Genomic DNA, 15,113 nt, shown 5'->3' on the forward strand with positions numbered 1-15,113 from the left:
AGTGGTTTGTATAGTGTACAGTAAAAGGCTCTGATAAAAAAAATGCTACACTTTGAATGCTATCTCTAACCCAGACCTTTTGTTTCTTAAAATGTCTGAAGGTGCCTGTGTTTAGGTGATTGAATTCTTTCATTCTTAGCTTCTCAGAGTGATTTTCTACTCTACACAGATGATTTAACTTCTTCCAAAAGTGATATAATTAGCTTCAGTTACTGATTTTAAAAATAACAAAATAAGCATCACTGAAGAAAGGATCTGTTACAATGGTTTTCTAGCTCATAAGCTAGAGGCTTGGGTGCTGATACTTTGTCTTCCCTAACCAGGAGTTAGCTGCTCAGCCATGGGTCAACAGAATGTACATTATTTGGGTATTTTAGTAGCTTGCCTTTTATAAAACCAATCATGAGTATTAGATTGTTGTTGTTGGGATTTTTTTAACATGCGTGACTTGGTCATATCTGTAAATTTGTATAATCAGTAACGAGCACTTTGCTGATTAGTGACTAGATTTCACAGCTGTTCTTTGAGAAAATTTCCTTCATCTATGAAAAGCCATCATTTTTACACCCATATTAGGGAACAAGAATTGTGATTTTCTGCCTAACTTTTTACTCTTGGAAAAAAAAAAAGTAAATTAATTTATTAAAGGAATAGTTCTGTAACTGTAACCATCTACCCATTGGCAACATGTAGTCTTAGTTTAGGAACTCTCTCTGTAATCCAGCTAATGTACTTTATTTTGTTTTTCATTATGATGCAGAGGAAATTCTAATTGCTTTTAAAGAAGATTTTTAAGGAATTATTGCAAAATAAAGTATTCTTTACTTGTTAGAGAGAGAGATCAACCCTTTTTCATCTCAAGTATCAGAATTCTTGATGTGATAGAAGCAGTGGGTTGTATGACAAAAGCTATTTGTGATGCATTGTGAAACTTCTCTTTAACTTAGGGGTATATGAAGTAAAATCCTGTTAAATTTTATATCGGTTAGGTGGTTTAGATTAGTTTGAAATTTCATCTTGGAAATCCATTTAAATCAATTAAAAAAAATAGTTTGTTATCATAGGCTGGTTTTGTTTTGACTTATAATCAGAAAGAAGCAAAAATTGATCTCTGTGAGGGTGGATTTTATACAGATTATTGCCTGTCCTTTATAACAAAATGTGCAAGGTGTAGCAGTGAAGCAATGAAGAAAGTACTTTGTTGCACTAATGTTCATTGGGCGACTGCATGAACTGCAAAAACAAGATATGTTTTCTTGTTCTCTAGACAGGGACACTAAAGCTTGCTTAAGGGTGAAAAAGACATGACCACCTATAATTTATTTGAAAATCTGAATTAATTACAGTTTTTTAAATGATCAGATCATTTTTTTGATGGGGGGGAGTGTTGGGGGGAATTAAGAAGTTCTGCCTAAATTCAGTGTCCTTAGGAAGTCACCAGGGTCAGCTTCAAAAATGGTTTAAAATCCTTGGGTTTTGATCATGTTATGTTTTATCTTCTTAGGAATGGCAAAATTCTATTCAGAAGAATGCAGGACTTGCATTTATTGAGCTCATCAATGAAGGAAGGTAATGAATTTTAAAGCTTTTGAACAAGTAGTCATTTTGCATTTATTCCATTGGGTGATATTACTTCCTCACCATCTGTTCCAAAAAGATTGTGAAAACGCCATGTTAATTAAGAGATTTATTGTATAGATACTTTATATAGTAAATATTTAATTTATAAGTGTGTAAATTTTGAAAATTTTGTTTATTGACAGAAGGAAATAGAATTCCCTTGAACTCTATACAAGTTAAGGGTTATTTGAGAATTGAGCCACCATTCTCCAGAGCAGCAAGGTTGTTTTACCCAGACAGTCCAGGGAGCCCAATCTGTAAAACCATCTGCTGCTCCATCTGTTTTAGGAGCACAGCATTCATTTTACAGACATACTTCTCTATACTATAATGTCATTATTATTTTATCTAGAATTTCCAGCCAGTTTGAGTCCTACAAACCACACATGACATTATGTTTATATGAGCTTCCATGATTTTGAAATTTTTTATGAAATTTTTTATCAATCCTGGAATAATTTTAATTCTATGTGTTCTACTCTGTGCATTGTTTCTCACTACTTTCAGCCAGCGAGCTGGGAAGCAAAGGGAGACTTTTTGGCCCTTCTGGTAGGAGAGTAACCAAGACAAACAAAACTAAGGCAATGTGCCTGATTTGTATTGGCCAATACATTAAATCCATTTGAATCTATGCATTTTGTTATGTGCAGCTAAAAAAAAAAAAAAAAAAGCAATACACCTGTTAAAGAGATGTTGTCATTTTATATGTGGTTTATTTGTTTCACCAATGATATCTAATTATTAAAGTGAAGTACCAAGTCTTCTCTTTATTGTAAGATATTTTTGTCTAGTTTCAGTGGTTAAATCATGCATTTATTTGAAATTAAGTTTAGAAAATGCCAGAGTATAAAAATACAGGAATATGAATATCAAAAAAAAAAAAAAAGTGTGTTATTACCCAGTATTTGGCTGGTGCAAATTCCTGGATTCCCTATGCACAGTGAAGTTGTAGTGCTATATAGCAGTAGGAGACATAAGTCCCTCCATTGGAAATTCTTCTTGCTATGAAGAGCAAATATGAGTTTTTACACCATAATAGGGCTCACCTGAGGGGGTCATGTACTGCACATTGTACAAGAAATAGTACCTGGCAACTGACTAAATAATTATAGTAAGCGTATGTTCTTAGATAGTAATATGCAATACCATTTGGACCTTTTATTATTTTCTCAGCAAGGGTATTGAAACCAGATATTATTCCATGCTCACTATTGATAAAATGAACATTTTGAACAAATTCTATATCTGCATATTTTTAGCAGTCAGGTTTTAAGATACCCATGGACCTTCTAATCCCCTCTAACAGTGACTTTTCAAAAATAAGTGTCATTTAAGGACCACTCTTTAAATCCAGTCATAAGAATGTCCAATCAAACTGCCCTTGGGCACATGCTCCTCCCTATGCTTTTCTCAGAAAGGTGTTTTAGAAAAAGTGTGTGTGTGTTACTGAAATGCCCTTCTTTGCAATCAGCCTGTTTGTTTTTAATTTATCCATTTGGGGAAAAAGATAGCAATCCTTTAACTGAAAATTGTTATAAATATTTATTCTGCTTAATAGCTAAACTTGTGAATGCAATTCATCAATCATAGCTAGAGAATGCAATTGTGCAGTTGTCAACAATTAACAGGACATAAACAGTTGATGAATGTGCAGCTGAATTAAAGTGCTCCCTAGGATAACCTGAAATTATAAACTGGATCATTTAAAGGAATCTAACAAAGGATCTTTATAATTAAAACAAAGCAGGGTTAATGGGATGTAAAATTGCATATAATCGCTGTGCAATAATGATTGAATTTTAAATCATTAAAAGAAAAAGGAAGATTAAGACTATTTTGAAGGACTTTCTGGGTAAGATTTTGAGAGACCTGGGAAATAAATCAAAAGTTTTGAGAAAGATTCTTCTTTTGAATGTGGATGAAAATATTTAGATGTAATGCAGAAGTCCACAGTTTTATATCTTCAGCTAGACATCTATATTTTAATATATTTATGCTATAAGATGATTTTATGAGCACCTAACTCTGGTTATTTCTTCTTGAAATAATTTAAGTGCCTTTAGGACTGTTGAGTGTATTAGAAATGTTCTTAAAGAAAATATTTCAGCATAGGTGTAGTTTAAACAATTACAGCTATATTCCTGTTACTTTAACAAGCTGAATTTTCATTTGAAATTGGTTGATTTACTCTGTTTCTGGGGTTTTTGGTATAGATAATGGTTTTTTAGGAACATCAGAATAACATGCAGTTTTGGAATTCAATACAGAAATACTTATATAGCTTTTTAAAAATAGGACTGTTGAAACAGCCTTTAGTGTAACAAGAGATCTGACTAGAGAGTTAAATTAATTCTTTCAAAGTATGTAATACACCTGAAAGATTTAGTGACATCCTGGTTATGATCTTGAACTTTTATGCTTCTATATAATCAGTCTGCTGCTATGAATGTGTGATGTTGAGGGTATTACACATGTCAAGAGCTTCACTTGACAGCAGCTTAATTGGGATTTCAGATTTACATTGGTGTGTACACATAAGCAGGCTTCATAATTCTAGAGCCGGATGTATCTGCAATGTTGGCTGTGAAAGGAGACATGAAAAGACTTCTTTAGGAATGATATGTGAGGGCGACAATGGCCCACATTTAAGTGGAGTAGTGATGGATGAGGTCAAGAGAAAATGCCTGCTCACTGACAAAAATGAGAGATAAGAGCACCCACCTCAAGTAAATAGGTATACAAATGCATACATCTTGGGCAACTAGGAGTAGAAATTACTCCACATGCAATCACAAAACTATGACATCATTGGAAGGAATGACTGAGGTTTGGTGGGACAGCCTGCACTGCATGACAGAAGTGCTGAAATAGACAGTTTTCCTAGGAAAAGGTAGCCAGAGAAAACAAGGAGGGAGTGTTGCCATCTCTGTGAAGAAGCAGTTCAGATTTTTGAAGTTCTTCAGTGGGATGGAAGGTAGTCTGGTTGATAGCATGTAGGACAGGATGAGAGGAGAGTCCAGAGGAGAATCACAGGGGTGTTACAGACCACTCATTCAGAGTGAGGGAAAGGAAGAAGCATTCTCTAAACACCTTGAAGTATCTGGATCACAAACCCTAGTTGCCCATGAGGGCCTTTAACCTTCCTGACCTCTGGAAGTGCAACAAGGTGGGATGCATTTAGGGAAGACAATCACTGAAGACTGCTGCGGATGACTTCTTGATACATGATGAGACAGCTAAGACTGACACACAGCAGGATCTGTTATTTACCAGCAGGCAAGATTTATTTTTGAATGTGATTAATTAATGGCACCTTTGGCTGTACTTGCCATGAAGCAGTGGTGTTCAAGGCACTGAGGGATGCAAGGATTGAGAGTAGCAGAATGAGTGCAAATTTTAGTCTATTCAGGAAACGGATCAGTTGGATCCCATGGGAGGCAAATGTGTTCCTTCAAGGTAGTTCTGAAAGGTGTCAGACTTTTAAGTACAGCATTATCCAAGTGCAGGAACAGGAAAAATGTTTGTGAAGCAAGAGAGTGGTTCAGCCAGAAAAAGAAATTATTATAGAGCTCTGATGCAAAAAGAGAGTACACAGGAGGTGGAACTAGAAGCTGGCTAGAAAGGAGGAATTTAGCAGTGTGAGCACATAAGAAATATTGTTAGGAAGGCCAGCAGTCAGCTGGAAATGAAACTTGGAAGAGATATTGAGGATAACAAGAGCTTCATTAGTATGCTGACCAAGGGAAATGTATTGTTGTTGAATGGTGTGGATGATTTAGTCGCAGATGTGACTGAGCGCTCAGTGTCTTATTTACCTCCATCTTCACTAAATTTTGTCAAGACTCTGCCTTTAATGAAAGGGTTCAAGGAGGACATCTACCAACAGTGGATAAGGTTTGAGTCAACAGTTCCTTGAAACAACTGGTGCTATACAAGCCCACGATACCTGAGGGGTACATCTGATGGTTGTGAAAGTCTTTGTGAGGCTGATCACCAATCCAAGAAGTCAAGGAAATTGGGGCAAGTTACAGGTGCCTGGACAAAGGCATATGTTACACCCATCTTTACAACAATCCTCACAATCCAGAGAAAAGCTTGTCATTTTTTTTTCTGGCCCTTGGAAGACCCTGTAGCAAGTTCCTTTGAAACACATTCTGACTGCTTGAAAGAGAAGGTAATTGATAACAATCAACATGGATTTACAAAAGGTAAACCATCCAAGGCCAACCTGTTTGCTTTTTGTGATAAAAAAGATAAAACAATCAGATTTGTGGTCACAGGAGTAACAATGAACATCATTTATCTTGACACTGGAAAGGTTCCACAATATTCATGCACCAGTTAGAACTCTACATTCTGAAGAGATGGACAACTTAATAGATAAAAGACTTACTACTTAAACAGGGTCCAAAGTCTGTGATTAATTGGTTGTACCTTAGCTTAATGTTTTTGACAAGCAGAGTATCTCAGGCATCTATCCTGCCTAAGAGATGGATTTTATAGGTCATGATCTGTTCACCTTTCAGAGCTGAATTACTATCTTCATCATCCATTTCCTTCCCCCATTATGCTGTCTCAACACTCACTTCTTTAAAGAGATGATCTTGTTCCTTTCATTTAAATATTTTCTTTTACTTTTTACATGATTTCTTTATTTTAAATAGAAGTAGTCTAATTCTAATATAAATTTAAGGCAACATGAGTCTATATTAAATCTCAGATTTAAAATTGTAAACTTTGCTCCTGTAATTCCATCTCTGTACCTAAGTATGCCTTCTGCCTTTAGCCATCAAAATATGTATTTTAGCATATCCACCTACATGGAACTCTGAGCATACTTAAAATTCACAAGAAGCTATTTTCTTTTAAACCTTGTTTTGTTGAAATATTTTGAAAAAAATAACAGGATTAAATAATCTAGAAATCGGTGTTTCTTTACATTTTGATGAATTTCTGATTCAGTCCTGGAAGGAGGCTCATAAGGACTTATATTCTTTCCTTGCTTCTTCAACTGGGATTATGGGGTAACTACATCAAATTTTCTTTCAGACATCCTCTGTTGCCATTTGGCAATTCTGATATGTTTGGTTTGTGGTAAATTACTTCACAGCCATTATTCACTCTCTGCAATACTTAAATGTTCAGGCATATGTTAAAAGGTATATCTATAGTGCCATTTGCCATATTTGATTTATGATGTGCATCTGCAGTTGGGTCTCTTAATAGCTCTCAAAGAACTGATCTAGTAGTAGAGTCCAAAATGGATGCTGTTCCTTGTTTCTGTTTTGATCATGATCTCGATTACAGGACAAAATGGGGACCTGACCTGAATCATGCAAGAAGGCAAGATATTGGGTCATAAGACCATATGGAGTTCAGGGTTACCACATGCAAAAGATTCTGGTCTGATGTGCAAAATCCAATATATGCAAATACAGTCAGAAGTTAACACTGGGGAAGCAGTAGCTTAGAAACCACAAATAAGAGCAAAGGTGGTTAATTATTGTGTCTTTGACAGATATAACCAAATTCTGATCCTTTATTTTCATCTTCACCAAGTGTAACTTTTGATAGGAGGAATCTTTTATTAACTGCGGCTGTTATATGGAATTTTTTTCCTAGATGTCATCTTCCTTTAGTAGAGGATCCCTGTCGTAGATACTTCTGTAAAAGTGGGCAGTGAATGTCTGTATTTCTACTCCAGCTAAAGTGTGAGCTTGTGTCCCTTGTTTAGATGTACTTGTTAATAATCTTGTATTCCTTGCTATAGCTGTCCTTGTCCTAGCTCCAGAAAAGGTAATTTGTGTTAGACAAATTTGTGTAACAAAGTGTACATTGTTATGGTAACCATCCATGTAGGGTCAGTACACCTACAGTTCTTAGATCTGTTAGAGATTTTGAGGTATCCTTTCCCCTTCTAGCACTGCCTGATCAGGTCATATCTGAAAGTGGAGGCTGATCCTGAGATAAAGGGCATCTCAGTTGTAACTGCTGGTCATGCATGTTTACTGGATAGTCACTATTACAAAGAGATTCCTCTTGATTTAGAAAATTCTTTTGCAAAGTAGCAAGTCTTTATGGGAGTGGAACAGATTCTTTGTAGTCATCTCTGAGTTTTATTGAATCAATTACAGCTTCTGAGAGATTTCTGAAACAATTATAGTTACCCTCCATTAAATTTGTCTTGTCAGTGTGCTTGTGTTGTAGTTGAATAGCCAGTGTTTGCATGCTATAATTTCAGACTTTTCCCTAGGGTATTCTTCATCATTGCTGTCTTGCAAGAAATGAGACCTCTGTGTTAGACATTACTTTGCAAAGTTCATAGGAATTTTCATTCAAAGATTCATAGCAGTACTGCATCTTGGGGAACTTCAAACTCTTAAAGTTAGACTAGTTTACTAACTATCCTGTTGCAGATACCCAGTGCAATGATAGGTTTCATTTCTTATGAATGCCATTAAGAGTAATAGTTGTCAAAACAACAGTTTGATAAAAACATGGCACATTTCCAGGCTGAGTTTTTTGGTTTTGTTTTTTTGTTTTAAATAAAGCTATGGGCATATGATGAAAGTAAGTCAGAAAAACATCTGTTTCCCTGGACATGTGAGTTGGCAGAACTTCAGGAATGACTAGAGGAAGCAAGACCTTAGCTAAATTATAACAAATGTTCATTTGGTAATCTTTTTTGAAAATTGCTGTTTGGTAATGATCTGGGTTTTTTAGTTTGCTTCAAATAAAGGAAAACTGGGTAATGTAAGCTCAATTCTTTTGTCTAGCAGCTTGAAAGCTATGAGTGCTTTCTCTCTGTGTGAGATTATTATTAGGAGCAAATGACTGCAGGATAGCAAAGCCGGGTTAGGATAGTTAGTGGGACAAGAATTTTTATCCTTCATTCTAATAGGTGTACAAATAACCAGTCAATCCACAGTTAGATATGTTGGAAGCATTTTATATTTTTTACAGGTTTCTAATACAGTTTGTGTATAGTCTTATCACCATCTCTTTTTTCTAAACTCTAAGAAAGTTCTCCCAGGCACTGGCCATTTATCTGAATGACTTCATGGAATGTGGTACCCCACAATCCAGCTTTTTTAAATTCCATTGTCTGTAAAACAGGGGCTTCTGGTTGGTTGCACATATTTTTCTCAACTTCCTTCAACCTATAAGCACTCTGGAATTCTAAAGTAACTTTGCTGAGGACAGATTTCTGGAAAGCTAGATACATTTTAAAATGGATTTAAAATAACTTCTTACCTACTCCCAAACAGTATTTACAAATAATTCATATTTAAAAATAGTCATGTCCTGAGACTTGCTCTCAGCCTGGTCTTGCCCATAAGTCTGAGATTTTTCCATTTTTAGGTTAAGGAGACCCCACCATTTATTCCTACAGATACTTAAGCCTTGTCATGCTTATTATGAAGTAGCAGCTTTTTTTAATTGTTTTTCTCCCATATCTTCAGCTGAAAACTCCACAGTTGTCTGAAGAGAAAGATCATTTCTCTGTAGAAGGATTTGAGGCACAAGTGATTTTGGGCTGCTTTGTTGGTGGATTTCCTACTGAAATTCTTTTGATTCAATCTAAACTCAAGTCAAACCTGTTTCCTAGTAAAGGAACTTTACCTGTGGTTTGTAAATTTGTAGGCTTTAGAATAAACCAAGCTTGTCTGTGTGTAGAGAAACCTTAAGTTAATTCGTGTTTAGTCTCTACCTTATGCAGTAAGGATTGCTACACAAAGAGGAGATAAGATTTTTTGCTTGTCGTTGGCTCTTGGTTGAGATCAGCTCATCTGGTAAGCACAGTTGTCTTCAATAGTGGTAGGAGTTTCAGTGGTGCAACTGAAGAAATAGAAATGGTCACACAGGATAAAGCCAAATATTTTTCAAGATCCATTTTTTACTTTTTTTTTACTCAAGGCTTTTTTTTTTTTTTTTTTTTTTTTTGGTAAATAATTAATTCCTGGAAGTGAGAATAAAAAGTACAGTAAGCCAGTGGTGAATCCTGCTACTTCTGTAAAAATGTATAAGTATGACCAGAAGGGCTGATTCCTCACTGTCTCAACATTATTGTAGCTACTAGGTCTGCTGAGGGTGGCGCTTGCTAAGACAGGATGAGGATTTACAAGCATGACTGAGAACTGTGGGTATAACTCAGTCACCATGATAAAGAGATATCATGGAAGAACACAAGGTTTTTTCTAAAGGAGAGTAAAAATTGGAAAGCTCTCAAATTTTAGATCACCCCTTTGTATGGCAATTATACATCCGTTCTTGTGCCTCAAGGTGCTTCTCAGTGGGATTGGTCACTCAAGTACAGGATGATGGCCAGGGGAAGATACAGGTAATAGACTTTACCCCAAAAAGAGAATGCTCTGTAAAAAACTGTGGATGGGAAACCTGGTTGGGCAGATGACAGAAATATCAATCAGGATATACTGGGTAGGTTTCAACCTGTATTAATATAAATGTTATACAGTGTAATGTACTATATAAATATTTTATAATATAACAGTACCTGGTGTTCATATTCTTGAAAATATATGTGAGAAATATATGCATCTTTTGGAAATATCTGAGGAGGTAAAAGAAAAATCTGTCACTGAAATTTTCTTGTGCAAAATCACAGAATAGGGAAAAAGAATTATAGAATTGCATCCAAAAGGGTATTTCCATGTTACTATGTAAATAGTGACTGAAATTTGTCTAGAATACTGCTGATAATTTTGGATATGCACTTGCAGAAAAGGTAAAATCAAATTATGATATTAGTAAGACTTATCTACTGTTTTGCCATCCAAGAAAAATCAGAGATCTGGTTTACTTAGGAATAGGAGTACACAGACTACCAGAAGATCATCAGAAGGAAGGATTGTGTAAACCTAAGGGCAAGGTTTGTGTAAAATGACACTGTTAAGACTGCTGAAGAATACATTTGGATTGGAGAGGAAAACTGTTTTAAGCTTCAGAAAACCTTCCAAAGCTGTGTGGGAGGCAAGTAACTCAATCACATTTTCATGTAATGAAAACACATTTCAAGAACTAGATTTAATGAAAATACCTTTCATAAGCTAAAGGCAGTGTATGAAAGATTTTATATTATGTAGTTGCCTGTTGCAACGAGGGAGTGAATTTGCTGACCTAGAGATCCTTGTTTTTTTCTCTTACTCTTAGTGTGGGAAGGGAGATTTTTTAAAATTTTTTAATGTACTTGAATAGTTTGTTATTATTGAGGATAAGATTTCTCCTGATTTGGGATTCTTTCTGAGTAATTTTATTTCCTTTGAGAAACAAAAAGAACTTGTAGGCACTTTTTGTCAAGCCAAAAAGCTGGAGGTTTCTTTTTTTTTAGTAATCTTATGCCATGAATGTGATTGAATTATTCAGGATATAGATAAATTTGTTAGTATTAAAAGGGTGACAACAATATCATGCTTGTTCATTGGGTATAAACCAGTTAAGACAGTACACTGAGTAGTGCTGTCTCTATATGTATCTGAGATTCAGAGTTAGCTGGCTCTGCTATAATCCAATAGAGTTTTACCATCTTTTACTTAGTAGGTATGTTGAGAATACATAGTAGCTTTCAGTTTAAGCTAAAACCCAATACCAGGAACTATTTTTTTAAAGAGGTTTTAGAGTACAAAAAGTAAGTTTCCTTTAACAAGTAGGGCAAGCACAGAACCATGTATCTTTACAAAAAACATTGTAAGACATTGCTTCTGCAACCTTGTAGTCGATGCCTCTCAGTGATGACATATTTAACTGCTTTAATTTATTATGTTTCTGTGTTCAGCCCTGCATTCTTGCACTTGCAAATCAAAACATCCAGGTCAAAGCTTCTTTTGTAGCCACACAAGATTTTTAAATGACTGCTTGGATTTTCACCCTTCCTTTTTTCAAAGTCTTTCTGTCAAGTGATTTTAGGACTAGCATGGTTATTAATGGTCTTCTAGATGGAAAAACATAGTTTACTTAGTCTTTGAAGTTCTACCTTAGGTGCATACAAGCGCCTAAGTGAATCACAGTATGTCCCTTATTACCACATATTAGTACCATATTATTTAATTGATGATACACTACTAAGAGGCTGTGGCCTCACTTTTGTGATAATCCTAATTTGTTAATGATCAAACAAACAGTTTTTCATTTTTTTCTTGAAGCCATGATCAATGAGAGATATGTAAGAGTGCATGAAGTAACTGGCAAGACACAGTTGAAATAATACTGAGCTATCCCAGATTGCACAGGATTGTGTCCAGACAGCGTTTGAGTATCTCCAGGAAAGGAGACTCCACAACCTCTCTTGGCACCCTGTTGCAGTGCTATATCACCCACAAAGTAGACATTTTTCCTCATATTCAGCTGGAGCTTCCTGTGCTCCACTTTGTGCTCATTGCCCCTTGTCTTGTTCCTCGGCACCACGGAAGGATCTGTCCCCATCTTCCTGACATCCACTAATGTTCATTCCTAATCCATATCTGAGGACAGTCCTACACTTGCATCTTAACAATAAAAATATGGACACTTAGCAGTAATAAAATACTGAAACATATTTTCCAGCAGGGTAGATTAAAAAAGAAGGATAAATTTTGAAAACTGCTGGGTAGGCAACTTTGATCTTTCTGCTTATAACTGGCAAAAAACTTTTTACTTTAAAAATAGCAAAGAGTTAGATATAATAAAAAGGGTTATTAAAGACACGAATATCCACTCTGAAACCTTGATCCAAGTTTTTTTAATCTTTATCTCTAAAACAGACGCCCCAATATTTATGATTTCCCTTGCCATGTACACTTATTAAATAGTAGCTCAGGGTTACTGATTTCCTTTCTTCACAGACGGTAGAACAATGGAGGCAAGAAAAGGGTTCAGATCTTTCCATCTTACAGTTGTAAGGTCTAGTAATCATGACTTTCATTTCTAATAATAATGAATTTTACTTCTAACACCAAACACCAAATTAGGGTTGAATTTGCTAGAGATTTCACAGCCTTAATGTAAGAAACTCTGAAATTCTTTGCCTGATGCTGCAAGAAGGAAAATCCGAGACCATGTTCCACTTTCACAGAAAAAGAAATGGTTTTTCCTGATCCTAAACAGACCTGTCAGATCATTGCATCCTGAAAGAGATTAACTCTCTGCTGATAAGAGCAGAGTAATTTTTAATATAATGGCCAACCCTAGATATGGGCTAAAGGGAAAAGCAAGCAGCGGGTTCCATTATTGATGCCCAAAAACATGTGAGCATTTTCAACACAGTGTTGTTTATGCAATTTTGTTATGCGCCTTGTGGTATTTTGTGGTCTTTAGAAAAGTCTAAATTAATGTGGCTGCCTGACATCCTCAATCTCAATCCACTCTTAATCTGTTTTTTCCTTCTGTTTCTGATATTTTAAAAACATAGAAAAGTGATGTACTTTTCATGGTAGTGTTTGAAGAAATATGTGAGAGATATTGATATTACTTTTCAATTTTAATAGAATTTTAAATCTTCAATTATGACTTTTTAAGACTGAAATTGAAATACCTCTATTTAATGTTTTTAATGGTGCAAATAAGAGTTTAAGCAATTTTCTAGATTTTTTTAAATGACAGTGCAGTATTCATATTAAGACTGCTGTTAAAAATATACTCAAAATATATTATTCCATAAAGAACTTTTGCCTTCAATAATAAATGGAAAACATTTTTTCCATTTAATGTGATTTCTTTGTGCTTTCACGATGCAGAACATTTAGATAAAATTATTTTTTTATTTCAACTAATTACAAAATTTAATTACAGAAGTTTCATTGATTTTTCCATTGTAAGTAAATCTGCTGAAATAGTTTATTTAAAGTCCGTCAAAAAAAAAAGGCTGATTCTGATTTTTCCTATTTCAGGTTATTGTGTCATGCAATGAAAGACCATATAGTGCGTGTCGCAAATGAAGCAGAATTTATTTTAAACCGACAAAGAGCTGAAGATGTCCACAAGCACGCTGAGTTTGAGGTAAGCCTGAGAGCTGGTGCATTGCTGGTTCTCTGGTTTTACTCAGTTGACACCTAGACTGTAACTCCCTGCAATAAAGATTTTATTTTTTTCTTCCAAGGAAGAAATTTACATTGAAAGCATTTCAAAACTAGTTTTTAAAAGCTTTGGTAAATGTCAAGCAGAAGGAATGGGTTTAATTTCTCATCTTGTCACTGAAATTCATAAAAGCATTTACAGCTTGAAGAAATGCCTTAATCAGAATGTCTAATCTGATATGGCAGACCCTTTGGTTCACAAAGAACTTTTCTGATTTATTGAAAATAGTAATGCAAATCACCTATTAATTATTTTTGTTGATTATTTACAACAGTATGTATGAGTTCAGTAAAAAAGCAAACCAATTATAGACTTAAGGTATGTCATAAAAAAATAAGAAATAGAAATGTTTTGTTGAACAGATTTAATATTTTAAGGTTTTTTTCTTCAAACATTTTGTATTCGCAGCACTTTAGAACACTTGCTTTTCATGTAGTGAAATACGATACTGCATATCTTTTTTTGGTAGTTAAGAATCGTTATCAACAGGATGGTTGAATATTGGAAGATGTAACAAAGCAGCTGACTCCCATAACTCTTAAATGTGTATAATTCTTTCTCTGAAAGAAGTCAACACTTGGTTGCTTTTTCATCATTGAGTGAAGCAGTATAAAATTTAAATTATGTTGCTTGAAGGTGATCCAAATGTTAAATTCGCTGGTTTTAAAATGTCTTCAGTTCAATAGGTTTCCAATCGTTTACACAGAATTCATTTTGTTCCTATTAAAAAAAAGTCATGCAAAAGTAATGGACTAAATTTAATACTTCATTTTTGGCATGATTTTATCAAATATGGTTTTGCATTTTTATGGTGTTTCATGCATTTAATCACTTTTTTTTATAGTTTCTGAACCTGCCTTGTGTTTGCATGTTTGTGTAGATGTAGGTATTTTTATGCCGTCCTGTATTTTCACATCTTTTACTGCTCAAATGACCTAGCATTAGGATTGAGATTGACAGACTTAGTATTGATGATAATAAATGTCTATATCAATTTATCAATCTGTCTGAAAATGTCAACAAGCACCTGGTGGCTAGAAATAGAATGCAGGAATCTTAGTTTTGAGGTTTTTATCTCCTTGAAACAACTCTCTTAAATGTGCACTTTTAAGTACAATTTTTTATGCTCTTTGACCTAGCTGAGAACTGAGACACACAGAGATATCTGTTGTCATTTTGAATACACATAACCTTTACTTCATTTTGTCAGAGCAGACAGCAGACACTTGTCATATGGGATCGCAACAACTTTATTACCAAGCTTATACTGGATATTTTGAACATAGATAAAATTGCATTTACAATTAAGTGTATGTCAGAGTGAAGTTTCATATTGCCTCAACAATAAATAACAATTGATATCTATCAGAGCATCATGCAGTAACCTAAGATGACAATGGAAGATTGAGTTATCTGCTCTTTGA

The 15,113-nt window shown here is 34.8% G+C and overlaps 1 protein-coding gene across 6 annotated transcripts in view; it reads left to right on the forward strand.

Annotated features, from left to right (window-relative positions):
* Positions 1 to 15,113, forward strand: part of NBEA (neurobeachin) — a 454,976-nt gene that overhangs the window by 219,330 nt on the left and 220,533 nt on the right. For all 6 annotated transcript variants that reach the window (XM_059838861.1, XM_059838862.1, XM_059838865.1 and 3 more), the window contains 2 exons: positions 1,505 to 1,569; positions 13,503 to 13,611. In XM_059838861.1, the coding sequence (XP_059694844.1) occupies positions 1,505 to 1,569; positions 13,503 to 13,611 (174 nt within the window). The remainder of the gene's footprint in view (positions 1 to 1,504; positions 1,570 to 13,502; positions 13,612 to 15,113) is intronic.

Source organism: Haemorhous mexicanus, chromosome 2 (assembly GCF_027477595.1).
Source record: "Haemorhous mexicanus isolate bHaeMex1 chromosome 2, bHaeMex1.pri, whole genome shotgun sequence".
In the NCBI taxonomy this organism is placed as follows: domain Eukaryota; kingdom Metazoa; phylum Chordata; class Aves; order Passeriformes; family Fringillidae; genus Haemorhous; species Haemorhous mexicanus.